Source organism: Brugia malayi (assembly GCF_000002995.4).
Source record: "Brugia malayi strain FR3 genome assembly, contig: Bm_v4_Chr2_contig_001, whole genome shotgun sequence".
NCBI classification, from domain to species: Eukaryota; Metazoa; Nematoda; class Chromadorea; order Rhabditida; family Onchocercidae; genus Brugia; species Brugia malayi.
In genome coordinates, this window is record NW_025062476.1 from 1,128,557 (window position 1) to 1,153,303 (window position 24,747).

General features: G+C 28.5%; 5 protein-coding genes and 1 non-coding gene across 8 annotated transcripts; all 6 read left to right on the forward strand.

The window, feature by feature from the left end:
- Positions 1-1,426: 1,426 nt before the first annotated feature.
- Bm10326 (Protein kinase domain containing protein) lies at positions 1,427-4,016 on the forward strand (the record flags this gene model as incomplete). The annotated part of the gene is made up of 7 exons (XM_001891767.2): positions 1,427-1,484; positions 1,702-1,861; positions 1,999-2,116; positions 2,616-2,792; positions 3,065-3,228; positions 3,428-3,575; positions 3,834-4,016. The coding sequence occupies 7 exons, from the start codon at positions 1,427-1,429 to the stop codon at positions 4,014-4,016; spliced, it is 1,008 nt and encodes a 335-aa protein (XP_001891802.2).
- A 2,953-nt stretch (positions 4,017-6,969) lies between these two features.
- Positions 6,970-12,001, forward strand: Bm5489 (Uncharacterized protein; the record flags this gene model as incomplete). Its single annotated transcript, XM_043078039.1, has 13 exons — positions 6,970-7,137; positions 7,809-7,863; positions 7,996-8,121; positions 8,322-8,358; positions 8,466-8,515; positions 8,680-8,776; positions 9,168-9,370; positions 9,485-9,627; positions 10,057-10,248; positions 10,480-10,683; positions 10,857-11,014; positions 11,325-11,504; positions 11,791-12,001. 13 exons carry the CDS (start codon positions 6,970-6,972, stop codon positions 11,999-12,001), a joined length of 1,824 nt encoding a protein of 607 aa, XP_042933973.1.
- A 339-nt stretch (positions 12,002-12,340) lies between these two features.
- Positions 12,341-13,370, forward strand: Bm1396 (Uncharacterized protein; the record flags this gene model as incomplete). 2 transcript variants are annotated; one of them, XM_043078040.1, is made up of 4 exons in its annotated part: positions 12,341-12,476; positions 12,612-12,713; positions 12,920-12,981; positions 13,326-13,370. In XM_043078040.1, the coding sequence occupies 4 exons, from the start codon at positions 12,341-12,343 to the stop codon at positions 13,368-13,370; spliced, it is 345 nt and encodes a 114-aa protein (XP_042933974.1). The 2 variants fall into 2 exon arrangements, with proteins under 2 accessions (XP_042933974.1, XP_042933975.1); XM_043078041.1 differs by lacking the exon at positions 12,341-12,476 and having other exon boundaries at positions 12,671-12,713.
- Bm16855 lies at positions 12,570-12,602 on the forward strand. Its single transcript, XR_006228121.1, has one exon. It is a non-coding gene; the product is annotated as a small nucleolar RNA Bm16855 (small nucleolar RNA).
- Positions 13,371-18,610: 5,240 nt separating the features above from the next.
- Bm1877 lies at positions 18,611-21,879 on the forward strand (the record flags this gene model as incomplete). Of its 2 annotated transcripts, XM_001891765.1 has the most annotated exons (11): positions 18,611-18,692; positions 18,862-18,933; positions 19,006-19,110; positions 19,522-19,653; positions 19,865-20,055; positions 20,164-20,319; positions 20,451-20,518; positions 20,817-20,910; positions 21,077-21,229; positions 21,523-21,652; positions 21,746-21,879. In XM_001891765.1, 11 exons carry the CDS (start codon positions 18,611-18,613, stop codon positions 21,877-21,879), a joined length of 1,317 nt encoding a protein of 438 aa, XP_001891800.1. The 2 variants fall into 2 exon arrangements, with proteins under 2 accessions (XP_001891800.1, XP_042933976.1); XM_043078042.1 differs by lacking the exon at positions 18,611-18,692 and having other exon boundaries at positions 18,918-18,933.
- Positions 21,880-23,426: 1,547 nt separating this feature from the next.
- Positions 23,427-24,036, forward strand: Bm4380 (Uncharacterized protein; the record flags this gene model as incomplete). The annotated part of the gene is made up of 2 exons (XM_001891764.2): positions 23,427-23,678; positions 23,791-24,036. The coding sequence occupies 2 exons, from the start codon at positions 23,427-23,429 to the stop codon at positions 24,034-24,036; spliced, it is 498 nt and encodes a 165-aa protein (XP_001891799.1).
- Between the last annotated feature and the right edge of the window lie 711 nt (positions 24,037-24,747).

The following is a 24,747-nucleotide window of genomic DNA, read 5'->3' on the forward strand; positions in this document are numbered from 1 at the left end:
CTTATTCTATTCATCCTTGATCATTACTGTTCCATAAAGCATAACAGTGTAGTGTTATTGACAAATGTTAATTGGATTCAAATAGCCTTGTATTTACTCAAAGTTCTCATTTATGTGAAGGAAAAATGGTTGCAGTAAGTGTCCTTCATGCATGTATTTTTAATTTTTCTTCAACAAGTACAAGTACAAATTATTGTCTTTTTCTTCTTAGAATAGAATAAACAGATTTCTTTGAATTATCTTTTTTTCACTTGTTCATGGAATAGTTGTGTATCACAGACTGTTATTAGAAATAGCAGAACAGTCAGGTATCATATTTTATGTGTAGAGAAAACTACTTTTCAGAAGAATCTCTTACCAAAGTCTACGAAGTTCATAAAACATTTTAATCATAGATTTGCTCACATTAAGCAGTATATCAGGAATAACACAATAAAATGCAGCTGTAAAAAAGTGGTGCCTGTTCATTGTGAATCATGAGGGAATGAGATTAGATGTTGATATTGATATTTTTAGTATAAGTCTAAGCAGTAAATAGCTTTAAATTTTCATCCTGTCTTCTCGTTTTAGCGAATATTTATACAAACGATAGCATATTTTGGATCTATATTAGGCAGTTCTAAATCTCTCAAAACAGTTACTAATGGCATATTTGCGCTAGTTCCGCTACATTCCTTTGTTTCGTTATTAGAATATTCAAAATGTAATAGAAGGGTTTGCATCAATCCCGATATTGGGAGGATATTATTGCTTGTCTTTGATTGTTATGATGCAAAATGCTTGTCACTCGAGACATTCAGCACTGATCTTTCTATGAAGAATGAGTATGGCACTAGCAAATTCATAACTAGTAAAGAAATAAGATAGATCTTTGAGATCTACCAGTTTTGCAGGCAGTTGAACATAGAAGGTGATCTTTACATAAAGATGATCTTTCCTTTATGCTTATGATTCTGGTATATGTGGTTAGTTTGGAACAAACATTAGTTCACTCAAACATTCCATCATTTAAGCATGTTAAACTTAAAGGAACCACTTAATTGAAAAAGCTACAAATGAGACTGACATAGGGTTGTTTTATCCATATGCAATATTCTAATTCATTTCATATATTACAATCAGGGTGAGATTTCTTAGGAATGAGCTGATTAATTCTAGTGGGAAGAAGAAGATCGAAGAGATGGGATGACAGTTCTAAGAAAAATATGTAGTTATCCATAAAACAGCTGTGTTTATCTTTCAAGGCTGTCTTAATACTGTAAAGTTTTCTATCCATTACTGTAATAATTGACTGATTCCTCAATTAATAAATTTGAAAGTCTTATCATTTATTAAATTCACTACATTGAGTGATTTGTTTCAATTTTAAATTCAGACTGAAATGTATGTTTAGAGGAGGAATCATTTGCAAGTATATTATTTGGATATGACTACTTCAGAAGACGGTTTACAATATTATTCTTTGATAGAGCATATTGGTGAAGGTGATTTTTCTCTTTAATTCATCATTATTGCTTATGTATTTCAACTTATTTCGATTATTATAATGTAATATACGATTGTAGCTTCTCCAGAGTCATCTTAAATAGTTAATTAGGAATCGCATATTTTGCTAGATATTTTATTTTTATCGAATTATAAAATTGTTCTAACATGCATATATATATGCAGAATTAATTCGAAAAACATTAATTAATTGAGGTAGTTTCGGCATGGTTTACAAAGCAGCTGACATTCGAACCGGAAAACTTGTTGCTTTGAAACGCCTTTGTTTCGATACAACTCCCGACGGTATGCTTAAACCTGCTGTTATACGTGAAATATCAGTTATGAGAGAATTGGATCATCCAAATATTGTACGGTTAGTGAGCAGAATTTAGCAATTTCTATTAATTAATTAAAGATTGAAATCCAAAGCAATTTTGTTTTGTTATGTATCGAAAACGTTTACTAGTGTACTTCTTTTTAGCATTAGCATTTTTACTTGTATGTTTTCAGGCTTGAAGAAGTAATTTTTGATGAAACAAACGTACATTTGGCTTTTGAATTCTTGTATATCGATTTGTTGAAATACATAAAACAGCTACCACAAAATATCTTTATGGAACGATGGCTTGTAATCTTCTATGTCTCAATATCACCACTTCATTTCTCACATAATTAAATTTTAATATTAATTCTCCAACAAATCTTATCAACGACAATCTAATTAGAAAAGCAGCTGGTTCTTTACCTGACATTATGGATTTCATTTAAAGGCTTAATAAGGGCTTGGCTCTATTGTTCATCATGCAGTTCCAGCCGTCCCAATAAATTCACTAAAATATTCAAATGATCATCTTATTATCAATAGCGAGAAAAATTTGATGTAATACTGCTGACTGCATTTTGAAGTTTATAGATATGCAGTATAGTTCCATGTACATTTATGTATATTATATTCAAGCACATTGCATTGATAGGAAAAAGGGAAAAAAAAAAATGAAATGCTAGTTAGAACCCCTTAAGTTACTAAAAACTTTTAATTACTAAACCAATAGTGAGCAGTATAATACATAAGATTTAAGTTAGTAATATGTAATTAATATCCCAGAATGCAAATTAATGCATTTTAGCAGAAATCATTTCAATATCAAATCCTTCAAGGAATGTGCTATTGTCATCAACGAGCCATTTTACATCGTGATATGAAACCATCAAATCTCTTACTCAATACTTATGGCGCTATCAAAATTGCTGATTTTGGTTTAGCAAGAGAATTTGGTATGCCAACACGTGCCTATACAAATAGAGTTGGTTATATCTAACCTTATGATTAATTTTTATTTCAATTTTAACTGATTTACGTAAAAACGTGAATTTTAGAAAAGTATTACAAGGGGAATGTATAATCAAGTATAGCAGTAAACTTATACTTTTGATAAATATTCGAGAATATTTGATAAAACATTTGATAGAATACTTCAAGACTTGATACCTTCATTAATTATCATTTCTTTTGCAATATTATTGCTTTGCATAGAATATTGCTTATTCTGATTTATTGAATATATCTAAAATTAAGATAGTAACGCTATCGTATAGAGCACCTGAACTACTTCTTGGAACAGTTCGATACTCACCGGCAATCGATATGTGGAGTATTGGATGTATATTTGCTGAAATGGCTACGAAAGATGTTCTATTTCCTGGACATTCACAAACGAGCCAGCTAAGAGAAATATTTTCGTTCGTTTCTTTTCTGTTACTAAATAAATAAAATAATAAAGATATAGCATTTTGTAATATGCCATATTTATTACCTGTGCTTTAGAATTTCGAAACTTCAAAAAACTTTAATTTTCGTGAAATTATTGAGTAAAAAAGTTCTTATTGCACTATTTTATATTGTTTGCATAGCATAATATAATTTATAACTCCTTATCAGACGACTGAAAACGCCTACAGAAGAGATCTGGAAAGGAGTATCAGAACTACCATTTTATTCAACTATTGTATTTCCTCGTTATGAATATGATCATCTTGATAATTTGCTCAGCTCGTACGTGGATCCTATCGGTATCGCCATAATTCGAGTTTGTTTAATAGCTCATTTAAAGAAGTTTTTTATGCTCCTTAAGTTCAGTTGTTATTTGTTTTGTAAGAACTATTTCTACAATTTGTCATTAAAATTTACATTATGAAAATGATGAGAATTGATGTGATATTGTATTTGGCATAATTGTCATTATTAAAGTTAACTTTAAAACAAAAAATGTCGAAATGCAGGAAAAGTAGGTGAAGTTATGTCCACTATTAACATTCAACAGTATATGCTTTTCTTATACTTTTAGCTGTTACTTACGTACGATCCAGGCAAGCGTATATCAGCTAAACAACTCCTCAAACATCCCTATTATTCTGATGTGGATCGTTCAAAATTACCAGATCCTAACTATGATGGTGCATTACGAACACCACCTAGATCTTGGATTGCAAATCTCACAGCAGAGAAATATCCAAGTAGTAGTAAGTAATATGTAAAGAAATGATTTGTGTGTACCATTTTAACTTTATACATGAAATATTGTTTGCTGAAGAAGTCATTTAAACTGAGATATATTAATATGACATGATCTAGCAGTATTGAAAGATATGAAAATTTGGAGGAAATGAAATCATTTCCTTGAATACGATTATTAATCATTGTATCATTTTATCTTTGTTATTCATTCTACTGTCATCTTACTCTTCATTCTGTTTGATATTTTCATTTCGATTGGAATAAATTATTTTTCTTGAAATGGAATGCTTTGAAAATTTTACAAAATGCAATGATTGACGTGCATGCAACACATAATTCATTGCAATGTACCACTACTCTCTTACAACGATCATTTCAAACTGCTTGTGCTCTTCAATTATACGAAAACATTATGTTTGATTTTCTCACCTTAAGAATATAATACTTCTTCTCACTAATGAGTGCATTCTCTTCACTTCACAATCACTTACCTATAACTGTCATCTGTCATCTAACTGCACAAAACTCTCTCCTTGTTGAAATGTTATCGATAAATAGAAGCAATGTCCTACGGGTAAGGTAACTCATTCACCGCCACATTTTACAGTTTTACCTTCCTCTTTTTGCTGTCACTTTGAGCATCGACGAGACACACAGATTATTGCGCCACAGTCATACATACCTACATATAATATCTGCTGTGTATGTCTATGTATGCGTGTATGTGTATGTTATGTGTATGTGTGCGTGTATGTGTGCGTGTATGTGTGTATACAAGCGCATTCTCTCTATTACACTGACATCGCAGATTTTTGTTTGTATGATTTGCTTTTTTACTCTTCCGTCCATTATCAAAACGAACCGATAAGCTATTTTTTCTAAAGTTATTTTATTAAATTCTATGAGAAATTTCATTACATTCACATTTAATTCTCATTATTTGAGTATTTTTTAAGAATTAAATAATTTCTCAAACGATAAATTACTTTAATTTATTCCTCTTCAATACTACAATTTACATTCATACTCTCCCACTTACCTTTTACTTTACTTTATTTCATAGCATACTCAATTAGCATTAAACAATAAGATATTTATTATTTAAATGGATTTTTCCGCATATTTTAAGTTGATTTTCAAAAACTATTTAGAGCACTCATTATTGCATCTTATTTTGAATGCTTAGTTATTATCAGTTGGGAAGTATTGATTGATCTTTGGTGATATTTATATTTTGAATGCTTAGTTATTATCAGTTGGGAAGTATTGATTGATCTTTGGTGATATTTATATTTTGAATGCTTAGTTATTATCAGTTGGGAAGTATTGATTGATCTTTGGTGATATTTATATTTTGAATGCTTAGTTATTATCAGTTGGGAAGTATTGATTGATCTTTGGTGATATTTATATTTTGAATGCTTAGTTATTATCAGTTGGGAAGTATTGATTGATCTTTGGTGATATTTATATTTTGAATGCTTAGTTATTATCAGTTGGGAAGTATTGATTGATCTTTGGTGATATTTATTGATGTCTTTGTTGACAGTTTTACATGATCAAATAATGATGATTCATGCTGAGTGCATAATGAATTATTCTATTAATCATCACTGTTCCAATTAGTAAACAAATTGGTTAATCGATTAAAGATTTTGCTTTGATCATTTTTTGATCGCACATTAAATTTTAATCAAAACTGATTTATTTCAACATTTCATTTATCGCCTATTCGAAAGCTTATTTAAATATCTGTAATAAAAAGTTAGATGTAAGTTTTGTAAGAAAAGAAAAAACAGTACATTTTATACATATTAAATTTCTTCATCTAATTCAAATAATCTTTTGTTAATTTTTTTTATTTAAAAAAAAATAATCAATTGCTATGATTAATGCTATCGAATAACTTTATCTTATATCATCATATCAATCATCTTCTCCTATTAATTGGAATTATTTTTGGAATATTCAAAAATTACATAATGTAAAAATTATTGAAAACATTTCGAGATTTATCTGTCACATTGTTTATCATCTAACTTTCATGTAATTCTGGAAGTTATTAACTCAATGTCCTTCAACTCAATTGCTCTAAAAAAAACAAAAAAAAAAAAAAAAGAATTGATTCATTCATTTTGCGCTCACCTCTTATTTCATCGCCTTTCTCTTCATCTCTTTCTTGCTTATTTTGTGACACTGCTATTGTCACCCGTTAGTTAGAACTATTCCTATTCAATTGATCATTGCATTTATAGTACTTAAATTGACTATTGAATAATTAAAAATTATTTATTATTATATTTATTTATTAAAATTATTTGTTTATAATTAAAAATTATTTATTATTTTATTTTATTAAAATTATTTATTATTATATTTATTTATTAAAATTATTTATAAAAATTATTTATTTATTAAAATTATTTATTTATTATTATTATAGTTCAGTATTTTAATACATTTTCAATAATTTCTTCCTTGTTTTTATGTATCATAAAATATTAGAATAACTATGTTTTATTCGCTTTAATTTCTTTTTTCAGATTTACATTTTACATGTTATTTAAAATCCACTTGTGTTAGTGTTAGATATATATATATATATTTTTTTTTAAATCTGAAGATAATTTTCTTGAAATATAAAAAAAAATTGTTTTGTGATAAAAGTTTTTGCTAAAGATAAAATAACTGTATGCTTAATCATTAATATCTTATGGTATCTAAATGAGAGATAGTTGCAATTATTGAAATTTTTTCATGATATTGTATGATATTTATATATGTTATAAACATTTTTTTGTTCTCTAACTAATAGTTAAAACTTGAATATTTACTTTCTATTAATAAAATATAAAACTTTTGCATGTATCTTCTGCCAAAAACGTTTGCTAAAATCAAAAAAGAAGATAAAAAGTTGTTAATTTAATAATTTCATTTTGATTCATTTTCAGGAAAAAGTATTGCTAATGATTGCAAATGTATTTCAACGAATGCTAAAATCTCCACAGCTTACCTGTTGCTGTTTTGTTAATAATATTCGCTACGTTGTTTTGATATTATTAATTGCTTGTTTAAGTATTTTATTCGCCAATATTATTCTCTACAGTATTGCTGTAATATATGATGATTATCAGGTAAGTTATTTTATTACTGCTTTCATTTTTCTCATTACTTTATTCATAGTTAAAATTATTCTTTCATTTATTTCACTTTGATAGATGAACTATTTGTTAGAGATTAGTGTGAAGTTTGATTTCTAGTAGCAAACAAATTGTTATCGTATCAAATTGTTAAGTTGCTTACTTATAGTTTAATAACTTATTGACTTGAAGAATGTAAAATTAATACTTGAATTCATCATCTATAAAGAAGAAGTTTAATTTTAATTGATAAATTTACAATATCTTATTCTCAGGTTGAGTGATATATAGAACAATGTGGGTTTTCATCACAAAAAAAAAAGAAAGTTTTCATCAAAAATTGAATTCCTAAATGATAATTTTTGTTACTTCATTAATAATCTTCCAGTTATATTAAAAAAGTTTCACTTTATAGAATTTCCACTTTCAAGCAAAATTTTGGGCAGCTTTAAATTTTAGAACAAAATAACTTAAAGCAAGTCTTCTTTTATTTTCAGTTGATCAATTTTTCATAATTCTGTTTTATTACTTTTATTTTCAAAAAGTTAATGAAAAGTTAACACTATTAGTGATAGCTCAAAATTATAATCTTATCATGAAGTAGTTTAATTTGTTTGATTATTTTATGAGAAATATAAAACCATTCACTAATTCACATTTTACAGAATACTCAATTATGGAGGCAAGTGCATTTGACAGAGCTAACTTCTACAGGAAAAAGTATTTCCTATTTTTTTTTTTTTCATAATCAGTGCCAAAATTAATTTGAAGGATTTTTATGATATTTTGAGAAATATGCCAGATTATATTGAATTAAATAGCTGAGATGATAATATAATGATAACTTTTCAGAGCGATTTTTGCGAAGCGTTGTTAACAATGACAGTTTGGAAAACTCAGATATAAAGAGCAGACATTTAATGGAAATATTGGAAAGAGTAAATTTCAATTTCAATGAAACTGTTGAGTCGTATGGAAGTGATTTTTTAATCATAATGCTCATAAAACTTCAGTAGAACTCTCGAATTGTGCATTTTTTTAAGAAGCATATATTTCCAAAAAAAAAAAAAAAGAAGTTATTATATTGTCTTCATTTTCTCGGATTTAATATTATAGTTTCAAATATTCTTTTCTAGCAAGCAATGTAACAATACTCGCTCATGGGAATTTATTTTCAGATACAAATGTAAATGATGAAAAAACAACATCATTAAGGTGAAATAATTGTATATCTTTATGGAAAAGTTATTAGAAACTGAAAATTTTTGAGTTTCTTCAGATTGAATTAAGCCAACAGTTTGTTTTTACAACTTTTCTTCTAGGCCAATTGGTGCGGATCTTTCAATCTTTCGTAAGCAAGAAGGTAGTGAACGTAAGTTTCTAGCTCACTTTGTTTTTATTCACAGCATTTATTGAACAATTCATTCGAAATATTTACACACTAAAAAAATCCATGTTATAGTTTAAAAAGTTCTTATTTTTATAAAAAAGTTTTTCTGCTTTTTGAATAGTTTTTTCTTTTTTTTTTACTTCTAGAGCTGACTTATAAAAATGGCTTACAACTTGATAAGGACAGACAGTGGGATGACAATTTGAAAGATGGTAACGAAAAATCGAGACAGCAAATTGAAATGTTAGCTACTTCTAGTTCAAAAAAATTTGATACCATAATGTTAGCAGCTTTTCCCAGCTTTTACAATCCAATTAATCTGGTAAGTAAGTGATTAATAAGTATTTTGACGGCTAATGCTCTGAACTAATTTCAGTTCATTTCTGACTTATGAATATTAGAATTCTTTGAATGAAGTAATAACTACTTAAATGGCTTATAACATTGATGAAGATAGACTGTGGGGTGAAATTTTGAAAGATAGTGGCAAAAAATCGAAACAGTAAATTGAAATATTTTCACAATGAATATTCTTTACTTAAAAATTTTTTTAACAGTGTAATTCTCTACTTAATTATCAAATTTGAGAACAACTAAACTTTTATGAATAAATTCATTATAAATATATTTTAAGAGAAAGTATTGCACATCGAACACCGGAGAAGAGAATGCAACACTTTTTGATTTGGACTGCTCCAGGTATTGGAATGTTTTGTGGATCTTTCTCTATTTCTTGGTTTCTTCGGTCATTTGGTGGTCGTCGGTTTTTTGCATTTATGATGATGGTATCAGCTGCAGCAACTGCCTTACTTGTCGTGACACCTCAAATTAAATACGGTAATTGTACATTTGTTGTATTTATTTTTATGAAATTTATGTTTTGGTCAACATTTATAGCTGTTCAAAAATTGTTTTTTTTTTTTTTATCTCAAGATTTTTTTTATGATTTAGGCCGATATTTAACAGCTTGCATGCGATTTATCCAGGGTTTAGTTTTTGCCAGCGTTTATCCGATAATCGGTTTAGTGATAGCAAATTGGGGAACTCTCAAACAGCAATTTCTATTTTTGGTTTGTTGTACATCTTTCATTCAGGTAATTTTTTTTTTTTTTTTAGATTTTAATGAACTTCATCTTTTGGAAATATTTAAAATATTTTTTTTTGAAAGCAATTATGAGGGGCATGATAAGAGATATTTAATATATCTCTTATTATGGAAAAGTTTTAATAATACGAAACGATAACTGAGTTATAGTCTAGTTTTGGACTAAGAGCGACTTTGTGAGTTAGTTAACTAAACGAATATTTTTGAGTGCTGAAATTTGAGCAGTTTTCATGGCTACTCATTTATGTCTGAACCGAGCTATCATAGGAGAGAGGCTGTGGTCTCTAACCGAGTAGCTCTTCTCATAGCAATAAATAAATGTGATAATGTATATCCAAAATATAAGTAATAAACATTAAATTTATTGAGATGATTTTCTCTAAGGATGAACATATAATGTTGTTTTTGTAATTTGTAGCTAGCACCTTTAATTAGTTGGCCAATTTCATCTTTTATATTCGCTCACGATTGCCGAGCACCATTTTTGGTACATGCAGCGTTGACTTGTTTACTAGCATTTGTCTGGCTGGTTATTTTTCGAGAAAAACCACAATATCATTCCTCAGTGAATGGATTGGAACTGAACAAAATTGTGGCCGGAAAAATTAAGGTTTATATTGCATACATTATAGAATTTATTCCTTATTCGTTTTTCAATGACTGAGAGGCTTCTATAGTATTCGAAAGACATTCAGATCTATTAAATAATTTCTTGGTAAGAAAAATGAATTTTTAAAAAAATGGTAATTACAATTTATTATGAGTGCTTTTACTTTATGCTTTACTATGTGAAGTAAAGCTTATATTCTATTTGTCATTCAAAATTTATCATTTTCTATAGGCTGAACACAACCGAATTATGGCGGAGAATCCGTGTCGACCGTTGATTATGTCATTTCCGGTTTGGGCCATTTGGATTGCTGCTTGCGGTTATTTTCTTGTTGTATCGGTTGCTGTTCAGTTCTTACCCTTGTACTGCCTGCTGATTATTCGTGAAACTCGCACTGATATCGCACTACTGGCTGCTATTCCTTTCTTGTTTATGGTATAAGATTCTTTTTTTTTGTTGATATGATAAACAAGCAAGTGATTTCATTAATTATGTTAGCTAATTATATCATTTGATTGAAGAGAATAATGAACTTTGCTAAAATTGCTTCTTCTAATTATAAACTGATAAGTAATATTTGATAATTTAGTGTTTGCTTTTCATTCCAGTTTATAATGACAGAGCTTCACTGGCTGTGGTATCGTTTAGCGAAACATTTTAGTGACAGAATATCAATACTAACATTCAACACTATCTCTTTTGTTATTTGTTCATTGATTTTTATTTTTCTCGCAATATTTCCTCCTGGCGGAGTATTTCATGACAGGTAATTTTGTTTAGTTTAATATTTCACTATACATCTTCCTTAAATAGCTTCTATTTGATTGCAAAATCAAGACTCAATTCTAATAACAGCATAGCTGGAAGAATTTGCTAATAATATGTTTTGAATATATGATTGTAACTTAACATTTAGGAATTTTATTTTACTAAGGTTCTGCTAACGAAATTCAGATAAATTAATGGTGCGCGTAGACAGTAATATATCTTTATAGCTTATGGCCATATCATTTTTTAGTAAAAAATTGCTACCTATTTTATCTTTTCTATGTAATATCTCAACTCTATAATTTCAGTGTCGTGGCGGCATTCACTTTCATCCTATGCATTTTAACATTATCTCTTTACGGGTTTTATCGTAGTGCGATATTAGTGGGCCGTTTTTTTGGGCAATTTATTATTTCCTATATTCGGTTTTTTACTGGTTTTGCATTTTTCTTTACAGCTGCAGCTGTTGTTTTCTTTGTGGAAGAATAGTTAGTTTTTTAAGTTTAAATATAAGCTGAATTACTGATATTGATTTTTTGATAAATATGGCGATACTTCGAGGATAGGTCCACCATTATTATGAAGTTCTATGAAAATATGTTCTCGTTTAATTTGATTTTTTAATTTCGTAATTAATATTTAGCAAATGAGCAGGGAATAGTAAGATGATTTGTTCTTTAAAATAGTAAGATAAGTTTGCTAGTTTTATGAATTTTGAGCAGAAAATTGTCCTTTGTTTAGTTTTTTTTTTTTTTTTTTAATTTTTTTTTTCAGTAATGCTGATGAGTGGCGAGTAATCTTTTTGATGTTAGCAGCTCTTCTCTTGATTTCTGCTGCCGTGTTTGGAATATTTGGAAGTGCATTACCTGAAGAATGGTCAAAGGATAGTTGGGATCCATCAGTTGCACGTCCAATGATTACATTTGATCAAATTGATTATCATGCAGATGAATGTGGCGTTTTAGAAATGAGAATTTTAAGATAATTTGTTATCATTTCTGTGTTACTCTGTACATAATGTAAAAAATGACAACAATAAATGTTCCATTTTAGTTTTCTTTTCGTCTACTCAAATTTCAATAAATTGAATATGTATGTGACGTACGAAATTCAATCCATTGAAAAAAAAAAAGAAAAGGAAAAAAAAGAAAGTTTGTTAATACTCTTTATAAATTCTTTTCAAAGTATTAACAAAGGAATAAAATATCATTATTATTAGGAAAATTTTTGAATTCTTTTTAAAATGTTAACAAAGTTAAAAATAAAAAAAAAAAAAAAAAAACACAAATGTTGCAAGTTAATTATTATTATTATTATTAGGAAAATGAAATATACATGGCGGTCGATTGTTGCTACTACATTATTCAGTTATATTACTCCGGTTTATACAGAAGTACCAGTAGTTCCGATCAATTTTACAGCTATTCTTATTGAAATAGTCAATAAATTTCAATTACGAGGTTAACAACTATGTAGTGTTTATTGAAAAGATATATCTGTTATAAGTAAAAAAAAATGTGAGAGTAAGAATTATTTGTAGAAAATTATCCGTTTTTGCATCCGGAAAAGATAAAAGATGATTAAGTGAATTTCAGGACGGTTGTTTGCTTTACATATTTCATATATTGTATTGGGATTATTATCAGTTTTATTTATGTTTGGTTTATCAATCGTACTACTCTCTGAACATCAATTGTGTAAGCATGTAATTTCAAAATATTTTAACCATAAATTTTCCTATTTCTCAAAACATTATCATCGATGATTACTTGTTCCATTGATCATTTATGATCGATTAATTAAATTATCAGTGAAAGTAATTAAATGTTGACTTTCTGAACAAATTGTATTGTTTCATAAATTCAAACATAATAAGATTTATTATCTACCATTTAAATTTTAGGCAAAAAGAAAGAGGAAGAAGATGCAAAAACGATGGAACTTGTACCACACGATATTTTTGAAGTACATTATCCAAAAATATTTAGTACAAGCAATCATCATCAATTTCAATATTTAAATGAAAAAAACAATGAATGTCATAAAAGAGAGAAACAATGTTGCAACTGTTTTATCAACAATAATAAATTATATTTGTTAAATCTCTTTCATACAATGTGAACAGTTAATTTCAATTTTATTTTTTTTTTTTTGAAAATTTTACAATTTTAACAAAATATATGACATTCTCGAATTGTCACACTTCTTCCCTAAAAGATCATTTAACAATATTATTTAGTGTCTTTTTTTTTTTCCTTCTCTCTCTCTCTCTCTCCCTTCTAAACAATAATATTTCATGTATATTTCAGAAACGATCAAGTTCATCAATGTCACAAACCGGACAAAGTCAATAAATTTATTATATATTTTTGATTGAAATTAATTTTTAAAAATTTTTTACTGGATCAAAACATTCCTTTAAAATTTTCTTGCTTATGAGAGAAAAATAAGCTTACAATAATGCTAGATGATATCATTCATTGTATATTTGTGATTTGTCTCTTTCCTTCATATTACCTTTAATTTAAGGAAAATATTAACTTTTGTGACATTGAAATGCCCTTTGAGTAGTATATTTGATTTTGTTTCAACTTGTTTTAAATTCAAAATTTGGATATTAGAGAGGAAAATTTTGCAATTTTCAAACCTTATATATCAGAATTAATGCATAGTTGAAAGCTATAAAACATTTACAAAGAGTGAGAGAGAGAGAGAGAAGAAGAGAGAGGGAGAAGAAAGAGAAAACTTAGGAGTTATATAAAAAAAAAAAAAAAAGTAAAAATGAAAAAGTTACATTCTAAAAAACATCTCCCATAATTTATTCCGATTTTGCTGATTGCAGTTTTATCATTTATTCCTTGTTTTACTTCAATTGTTAAATAATGAAGAAAAAAAAAAAACATTTTCTTCGCTTTTTATTTTTTGGAATTTAACTAACGATGTAATTTGATGGAAACTTTTAAGTACTTCAAATTTGACCTTCCATATATTTCATGAATTTTTTTCTTTTGATCTATCACAAACATCTCTTTCTACTTTTCGAATTTAGATCTTTTTTAAATTTTAAAAGAATGGCTTTTCATGATGAATGAAAGAATGTGAAGAGAGATTTATCCCAATCTTTGTTTTCCTTTTTCCTTTTTTTCAAAGATTTGTTATATCTGCTGCATTTATATGTTAATGATTGATTTATGAAGTATTTATTAAACAATAAAATTGCACAAAATAGCATTCAAATTTCTAACTGTTAAACTTTAAACTTTAACAGTTAGTGCAAACCTCCAAATGTTATGTCATTCACTTCCACAAACTTTCAACTTTTGAATAACAATTGAAATTATAGCTCTTGAAGTGATTTCATTCTTAATTGGTGCTTAATTTGGTAGTCCTAGCAAAATTCATTTAAGCCATACTACAAAAGCAATATCAAAATCCTTCTGATGTTGACATTTTTCCTAAGATCATTTGCAAAGTTGACAGAAAAGAATTTTACTTCCTATGAATTACTAAAGTAGCAAATTATACTATTTCATCATAAAAGCTAGCAATGAGCTTCAATTTTAAGATGTTTAATAATTTACGGATTAGATTTCCGGTGCAAACAATGAAACATTACTTTTTTATACTTGAAAATATTCATTTTAGAAATTAAACATTTCAAAGACTGCGCCACTACAGTTACTTAATGGAAAAAAGGAAGAGAACTCATCAAAATTTCGTTGACAACAGCAAAGCAAATAATGGCTCATAGTTAGCCAAGAATTTTAAATTCATTAACTGTGGTAAGAAAACAAATTGATTAGCTTATTATCTTCTAATTTACGTAAAACTAAATAAAAGTAACAAATAAAACTTATGGTTAAGAGGGAAATTTCATTTAATCTATATATTTCCATTATTTCTTCGATTCTATTAACTAATTTATTAGTTTATTAATTTCTTTTAGTGATTCAATGTTTTTTTTTTTTTTTCCCTCTTTTACACAAACTATAACACCAATTATCGTAGTAAAAGTAATCTCACGTAGAAAATATTTATCAAAACTTCAATATGAGTACTCATTTCATATCAAATTATAATGAATTTTAATTAGTATTATGTTTTTTTAATTGACACTAGTCGTTCAAACTGATAGCAATAAATATGTATTAGTATTAAGGTAATGATTAATAATTTATGTCTAATATATCTGTGTTTAAGAAGTTATCCATTTAACTTTATGAAAATATATTCTTGCTAAAATATGGAATAAAAGTGAATGGAAATTGATATTAACTTCATTCTCGCCTAATTACTTCATGAATTCGTTGTAAACATATAAAGTAATTAACTAAATGTAATCCTTTTTACTCTACAACTTTAAAAATTTTCTCTTAATGATAATTCTTCCCAAAGTATACGGTTTTTTTTTTTTATTTAATATCAGATAGAAATAGATTTAAAATGTAAACAGGTGAATAATACTTTTCCATTTCATAAAGAATGAAACAATTTCATTGCATCATTTCTCGACAAATACATCATTGTTAGATTCTCGAAGCAAATTTTAACAGATTTGCAATTGAAATAAGCACGAAGAAAGTTCTTCGTTGTTCAGTTCAACTTGCATTATTCAATGCTTTTATTAGAGACTAAGAACTATTTATTTGCATCTATTATGACAAACATCAATGATGATGCTGCATTGCAGCGTTCATTTTCCGTTTTAGAAATTTTTCTAAAACTAATTTTTTTTCTTTACTTTCTTTTCTTGCTTATCTCATCATGTTAAGAGGAACAGAGAGAGAGAGAGAGAGAGAGAGAGAGAGAGAGAGAGAGGGAGAGAGAGAGAGGGAAAGAGGGACGGAGAGAGATCAATTTGTTAGAAACTTCAAAACTTCAACTTTCTTTTTTTCACAAAGCAAAAACTAGCAAATCTTTACTTCCTAATTGCTGTGCAATTTCATTTCATTCTTATGCATTAGAAATAGTTAAATTGATGATCATTTCATGTTTGCTTCGTAATTATTCTATCATTCGAATAAATTCTCAAACTTAAATCAAACTTGCTCATAACATTTGCTTTCATATTTAACACTACATTATCAATCATATCAATCAAATAACTTGCTTAAATTATATATTATATCTGTTTCATAAGAAGTGTGAAAAAACACAGTGGACTTTTAGAAATTTAGGATAGTGTAATGAAAAGTTTATAAGAAAACTTTTGAAGAAAAAAAATAATTGAAACATATTCAGTGCATAGTTCAAACTCTTACCTCTCGCAGTAATCATTTTCAGATATCTTAAATTAAAATGTTTCACATCCACTCTTTTCTTCAATCACTATGCGAGACCAGATTTATTCATTTCGTTGCTTGAAAAATGGTTTTGATAAATCGATTGAAACGATTGCTATGAAAAAGAGTAATTATGAAAGTATGCATAGTTTAGATTACATGAATGTACCTTATTTAATGAATTAATAAAATTAAGGACCTATTTCTGTTATGTTATCGAATGATACTGTCATTCCAATGCTATTCATTTTCAAAGCTTAACCAACAAAGATTTTTATAATTCATGAATAATTCTTTTGTCTTTTTACAGAAGATTAATTATAGTTTAAGAGTTGAAACAAAACTTCCTTATTTACTTTGGATAAAAAATCTCTTCTTTGAATTAGCATTCTGAAACTGTTGTTGAAATGTTCAAAAATTGTAGCCGAAAATATGAATGTATTTGAGGAATGAAGTAATTGTTGAAAATAGGCAGCACAATCCCTTTTGCATTGTGGGAAATTTCAAGAGGAAATATTCGTCATCCTTAAATGTCATCAGTAAAGAATTATAAAAATCTTTTTTGGTCAAACTTTGAAAATGCAACTATTCTTTCCAGTTAAATCAATATCAATTCCCTGAACAGATTTGTAGCTGAGCAGAAATAAAAAAAAAAAAAAAAAAAAAAAAAGAAGTTGAAAACTAAATTGAAAACTGAAATAAAACAAAAGTGAAACATATAAAAATATTGATAGTAATCTAGAATATAAACAGATTCCTTTCTCATAAAACTAATTAAAGATGTTTCCCAATGTATGTTAACTTTTAGATATTTTCTAAGGTACCTTCCGATAATTTAGAATTGCTGTATTCTCATTTGTACTGACAACTCTCATATTCCACACCATTTTTCGTAAGTCAAAAATGAACTTGTGAAGGACAGTCGAATAAGTCCTATTTTCTTGACTGGTTAGACGACAAATATCATTTGCTAATTGATCATATATATTCTTTCCACTGCTTTTACTACTTTCAAGCTTCCGAATAAAATAAAAATGAAATTCTCTCGAGAAATATTCATTTTTCCCAACACAATAATTAAGAGATATCAAAAAAAACAAGGTTTGCAAATTTAACAATAAGTCATAAAAGTTATAATTAAACTAAACAAACAACTGTTTGAATCTTTCTTTTTTCTTTTCCTTTTTGTTTAGATAGGCTTTTTTCATTCTCAGATGTCAAATTTCTCCCTTTTCTTGGATAATTCACTACAAGAAACCTTGGCATTTCAATAAATATTTCAAATGAAAAGATTTTTAAACGTAAACTTTGAGAAATAGAGAATTCCCATTTATTATTTATGGAAAATAACAAACATCTAAGCTGACGTACGTCATAATCACTCCACGTCACTTCCACTCTCTCAGCCTCACACATCCTAAAAAATCAGCAAAACACTTCTGCAACTCATCCCTCCCACTCGCAAGCATGTTATTTCAGTTCTCGTAGCATGCAACGAACATGCGACTTGGCATTGTCTGATGGTAGTTAGAGATGCAAGGATCTCAGAGAGTATGATGGAACAGTTAGAGTGCTACGATAAGAGTACACTAGTCACGAGAGAAGATACAGGTTGTCTAGCATATGCGAAAATAGTGTGCAGCGGATGGTGTGCAGATTTCTAAATGGCAAAAAGAGAGTGAGTAGTGAAGAGACGATAGAGAGCAATAGTAACTGCATGAAACAATACCGCAATCTTTATTGGAAGTGAGAGTGATGATTGCTGGCGACTTTTGAATTGGGTGGTGGCGGGTGAATGAATCTGTGCTTATAATTGAACACTTTGAGGGTAATCTGCAAGTTGCAGATGTAACTTACTGTATGTCTTGCCACATGCATGCATGATTGTCTGCGTGCATTGCAATGAAGCAATTCATTAATGCATTCCTTCAATTTGAAAACTTGTTTGTGAGTTGTCTTTTATAGTTTTATGATTTTTAAAATTATATGTTGTAATTTATTACAGATTATCTCTCAATTCTTTGCTAATGTCAAATTATTCATAGATTTTATATGACTGTATATGTTTGTTTTTTTATTTCAAATCATAATGTGTCACTAAAATGAAATTTTTCTACGAAAGCGCAGATGTTGAAAGATATGAAGAGTCAATTTTATGATAGTATCAAGTTATCTCTTTGTATGTTTTATCATCTTTTGATGTCAGTCGAAGCAATTAAAAAAAAAAACACTATTTATAGGCACAATGCATCTTTATTCATAATCTAACAAATTCATTCACTGACAAAATTTACTCAGCGTTGCTCTAACCAATGATGGAAGTGGAAAGGTATCCGTTACACCGTGCTGCATTCTTCAATGATACACAGTCAATTGCACGACTCATTAATAATGGTTGCACTTCTAATTCATTTATTTTTTGTTCTGTAGTAAAATGTCGTAATTGCTAACTCTAAGCTCAATGTTTTAGTAGCTCAAAAGAATGCATTCTTTGATGGAAGTAAATATTTTTTGTTTAATATGTAAATCATGGACATAATTTGAAATGAGTTCAATTCTTTAGGTGCAGATCTTCATTTTCAAGATCGCCAAGGCAATACAGCTTTACACATTTCCACGATGCTGGGACACAAGGGTTTGTTTTTAGGATGAAACTTGCTTTTCGAATTTCTCATTGTTCTGGACTGAATACATAATTCATTTTCAGAGGCAACAACACTTCTGCTTGCTCATAATGCTTCAGTGAAATCGAAAAACAAGGATGGGTGGAATAGCTTAATGGAAGCAGTAAGCTATGGTGACCGACAAATAAGTAAATTAATTTCTTTTTAATTACTGTCGTTGTGGAAAATTTTCTCACTTCATATTATCTATCTTCCAGACATGTTTTTTAATGAACAGTATGACTTTCTGCTTCTGCTAAAATTTCTTATAGTCACTATGCGTGGGGCGTGGGTTGTTTTAGACTATAAATAATAACTTTTCAGTTCAAGATTTTTGTTTGGATGCTGGTAAGTTGTAACTGATTGTTATGTGAATGTTAGTATTATTATATACTGATTAATTTGAATCAGAATTAAATGTGACTTATATCTCCATGAAAAAATTCAGAAATAGTGGAAAACCGTAATGCTTCTGTCCAGAGTCATATATATCAGGTTAAACAGGTTACTAGAACTCCTACGTGCCGTACTATTAAAAGTCAATTTTTATTCAATTTCAGTTACAGCTATGTTACGTAAATTGAAGGCACAATCACGGGAAAATATGGCAGCTCGAAAACCTCATTTACTTAAGATGTTGTCTGAGTTTGGTGATTTCTACATGGAATTAAGATGGGACTTTCAAAGCTGGCGTAAGTTGTACTTACCGTTATTAGTTCCTTTTTTCTGTTTGGTGGTGGATTCGCTGATATCATAAACTTTGGGCAGATGAGGTCTTAAACAATATTCAAGATAATCGACGAGAATCATAATTAAAGTGACTCTTTTTAAATTTATTAAAAACTCGCAGTGCAAGTTTAGATTTATGTGGTTACAAAAATTCATACATCTTTTAAATTTCAGTTCCTCTGCTCACTAAGATACTTCCATCAGATGTGTGCAAGATATATAAATATGGGACAAATCTAAGGTTGGACACAACACTAGTTGATTTTACTGATCGAACCTGGGAACGAGGCAATATATCTTTCATCTTTTCATCAGATTCAGATCGCTCGAAGGACCAGTTTCTGATTTTAGATCATGAGGCTAAGGTTGTTTTCAGTATCAAAATCTTTTTTTTTTTTGAAGAAATTTATTGAAATTATTTGCATATTAATTTATTCGTTTCTTTCGGCTTACAATATAACTGTGGTTTTGAGGTATTCCAACGTATAAGGCACGAAGAATCAGAGACTGAATTGGATGAAGAAATTGATGTTCTAATGTCTTCTGATATTGTAAGCGCTCAGATGTCTACAAAACCAATAACGTTTGAAAGAACAATAAGTGGTTGGATTTTCAAACATGAAAAATTGGTAGTTTTTTTTTGTTTTCAATTGTTTAATTTATTCTAATTCTTTTCGGACTTTCGTCATCAAAGGCAGAGTTAAACTATCATTTTGACAGCTTTTGGCGCTCTTTTCTAATGTAGATGTTGATTTTGTAGGAACAAGTGGGTGATTATAATGCCGTTTATTATACTGTGGAGGGTATGTCACTAATTACACGTAAACGGTTAGTTTTTGTTCTGAAAATTTCCTGATAGCTATGAATTATTATTTGATTAGGAAGGACAAGTTTATAGTTTTTATTTCTCTGGAAGGTTTCATTTCTCTTCCATTTTTCTGCGATGAATAGAACATTCACTTAAGAGAAAAGTCATCAAGGAAGCAAAAATAACGAATTAATATTAAAGTCATCCGATTCGAATCGCTTAATTATTTTGAGATTTAACCTTATGATCTAAAATGTGAAAAGTTTTCATTTCGTTTATTTCTTTATTTTTGTTTTTCTAAGAAGTATCATTTTGTAGGAGAGAGCACTTGACAGCAGAAGATATCAAGAAAAATAAAGCATTCATGCAAAGTTTAGCAATGGGATCACTGTTGGCAGAAGATGAATTCATAGTAAGTTAAAAAAATTTTTCGTCTTACAGTTATTTTGATTTTTATCAGAGTTCTGTTGGCTTACTGAGTTTTCAGTAACACATTTAGTAATTAAATTGAAAAACAAAAATAACTGAAATTTATTTATGCCATTCGTGTATGTTGTCTGTAAAGATATCAGTTTCAGAGCCTTCAACATCGAAAAAGTTTACCTCCACCGCGAAAAACAGCGATCACTTGGGAAGAATATATTAATGCTGCTGCTGGTCTTGCTCCTTCTCTAGGACGTGCTCAGGTTCTTAAGCAAAATACAAAGAAATTCAAAGCGCTTGTTGCAATGGTAAAATTCTTTTTTACTAATGATGGTAAAATCGTATGAAGTATTAAAAATTTTTGAAAAACTTTCACTGATCGTGCTAAGAGAAACGATGTAGAAAAAAAACTTGTTCAACAACTTTATTAGCTGACATTTAGTAGTAAGATTCAAAACATCGAACAATAATTGCAGCATAATATATCAATAATTATCTTTATATCATTAATGATTAAGATAATAGATTTATCAAACAAGTGCTAGTTGTTGAGTTTCTTTTTGAGCTGTTTTTTTTTTTTTTTTTAATTCAGCTTTTGTAGGCCGAAGATTTTCCTCTTTCGGTTGACGTTTTATTGGATATTCTCGAAATTGTCGCACCTTTCAAGCACTTCGATAAATTGCGGTGTTTTTGTAAAATGAAGATGCCACCTGGTTTTCCAGTCCGAATCGGTAAATACTATTAAAGTTCAAAAAGTATATTTTAGAATTAATTGTGTCCATCTTTTCTATAAATTGTTTTTATATCCTATTGTTTCATTTCAGAAATTCCTATACTACCAACAATATCAGCGAAAGTCACATTCCAGAAATTCATGTTCCGCAATGATCTAACGCCAAAAATATTCAAAATACCAAAGTCGTATCAAGAAGATGCTAATCGTTTTCCGGATCTTTAATAGCGGCATTTGAAAGTGCAAGCCACAGGACTTTAGGAATTCATTAGATTGTTTCTTTTTTTGATCTCTACACAATTCAAAAGAGCTTCCTCAGATTCCATGCATGATTTTTTCGTGCATAAGGACTTACGTTTTCATGCTCTATTGTGCTCCATGCACTTTCTCTTTTATTGTTCCTTTTTTTGTCTTAATAATTAAATTGAATTCTTTATACGTAAATAATTCAATTTCATATGTGGTAAAGGTGTATGCGACTGTTAGATAATATTATCTTAATGTTATCATCTTTAATATTTTTAAAACGGGGTTGAGAGTTTTCTTGTGAATAGTTGAACACGTCTTTTTGATTGTGTAAGATAGTGTTATTTTAGATTACGGTTATTGAAGTCAGCGTACTTTGTAATCTTTGTTTGTTTTTGAAGCTGTATCTTACTGCTTTTTAAAATCTGTGCTTGCGTACATTTTTTACAATCTTTGCGTTTGCTCAGGATTTGATGGCCTCATATTGTTGAACAGGATGTACATGTTGCTAGGATAAACTTGGTATCATTTTAATAATGCAAAAGAATTACTTTGATTTCCTCACAGTGATGGTTCATTTTTAAATTTTTATTAGTCTCTTTATATATTTTTGCCTTGCATTGTTTTAAAGAGAGGGTAATAATTTCGTGTTACTGCATCTATCATAAATAATATATCAAGGACTATTTACTGGTACATTTTTTTTAAACAATGCTTTAGAAATTTACGAACATAAAAATCATTTCAGTTGTCTTCATAATCAAAAATATTTGATATTTGATGATTTTTATAAATATTTGAAAATTTTCGTTGTCCCATATGATTGGTTCAGTGCGCATAAAAAGTATCGTCGAGAATTTTGATGATTCAATGAAATAATGAATAAAGAATCCATAAAGTATCAATTTCAATCTATAGCATTGAAGTGCAGCACTGTTTTATATTGTTGGATCTTTTGTTGTTTCAACTTTGTCTTTATCTCCGGAATTAATGTTTTACTACTGAATTGCGGTTTTGGTTTTTTTTGATATTGGTGATAGACAGGTATTGATATCCTGGGTAATTTATTCTGATTCCCATACCATTTAATAATATTTGATAGAGTTTTTTTATAATCTGGGAACTATTTGGAAGAGCAATTATAAAGTTAGATATGTGGATATTGTAGCAGTGATATGACGATATGACAGTGATATGATAATAATTTTAACACTTTTTTGAATGATGATTCCTCCCAACTGATAAGCTAATTGTATCACATTTACGTTTTTGAGGATGGTTATCAGTTTCACTAATCACATAATCTCTTGACTACTTGTCAGCTTGTATTTTTTTTTACTCTCTGAGAATTGCAAGCTAACTCAATTCGTCTGTTATAGTCAAGTGGCTACCAATGATAGATCTTTTATTCGAAAATATTTCTCTAACTAGTGTTTTAAAATTGGAAGGAATCAAGATGTAAGTAGTTTGATTCAGAAATTGTAAGATTTTTCAGATAACAAAAGATTTGTTTGAGCATTGACTGAATGGTTTCCAAGGAATGTACTAGTGAAATGCCAAATTATCGATCTGTGGTGGATCGAGTTTACAAGCGTTATATTTTAAAAAATGATGGGAATGGTTTATGCTATTTGCGACATCCAAGTGGAGTAATAGTTGTGACATTGTGTAAAAGTCATGAATTGATACAAAAGCAAATTACAAAAATTGATTGGCGGATGAAGAAAAATAGAGGAATTGATCGAAGTAAACAGAAAGTTAGTGGAAAAGGGAAAAAAGTGAGATTTTTTTTATAATTCATTTAATCATATTTTTTCACATATTATAATTTTATCAGATCAATTTTATCATATTTTAAAGATATAAAAAAATTTGTTGAATTCTATGCAGGGTGGACTAGCACTACTACCAGATACAAAGCTATGTATTGTGCATTGTGAAGATGGTACCGAATATATACTACGTGCAGGTATTAAAGCTCTTTTAATTGAAATCAATGAACGACTTCTAGAAGATCCTAATCTAATGCGTTCTTCTCCTGAAAATCAAGGTTACATAGCAATAGTTATACCGTACTGCAATGAACGACGACAACTTCCACAAGCTTTTGCCGAAGAAGGCATTGATGATAGTTAACAATTAAGGTAATTACTTATTACTCTAACTAAAAAACCTTTTGTAATATTTATTCCTAGCAATATATCCTTGGTACAGTATGAAAGACTGCTTTGTCTTTTTAATTTCAATCATTTTAAAATTTCATATCACATCATATCACTTTTCATTGTCACAAACTTAAGCAATACTTCTTTGTTCCTTTTTTTTTTTAAAAAAAAATATTGATAGACATACTTATATGCTAATATTCTTTTTGGTAACGAAAATGATGAATTTAGCTTTTATTGCAATGAAAATTTTGTTATTTATTTATCATTTCTTTTTATTAATAGCTCCGTAAATAAATATCAAATTCTTATGATAATTCGCTGGAAAAAAAAAAAGCTATAATTTTGCAAATAGTTGTCTTTAGCTTCTCAATTTAGCCTTTATTTTGTTATTTTATTATTTGGATTGATTGTCTCTTTTAATTTTGATAATTAATAATTTATTTCAGAATTTGATTGCAAAGACGCATCTTATCAACACTTTTTCATCAATCATTGGTGGGAAAAAAAATTTTTCAAAAATTGTTTTCTTATTTTAGCACTTTTCTCTCTCTATATTTATGTAAATAAATCATTTGTGAGTGCTCTTTTTTTTTTTTTTTTTTGTTGCTCTTCATGAAGATATGCACTCGCAATTATCGAATTACTGTAAAGAACAGTGACAGAGGTACGAAATTTAGTC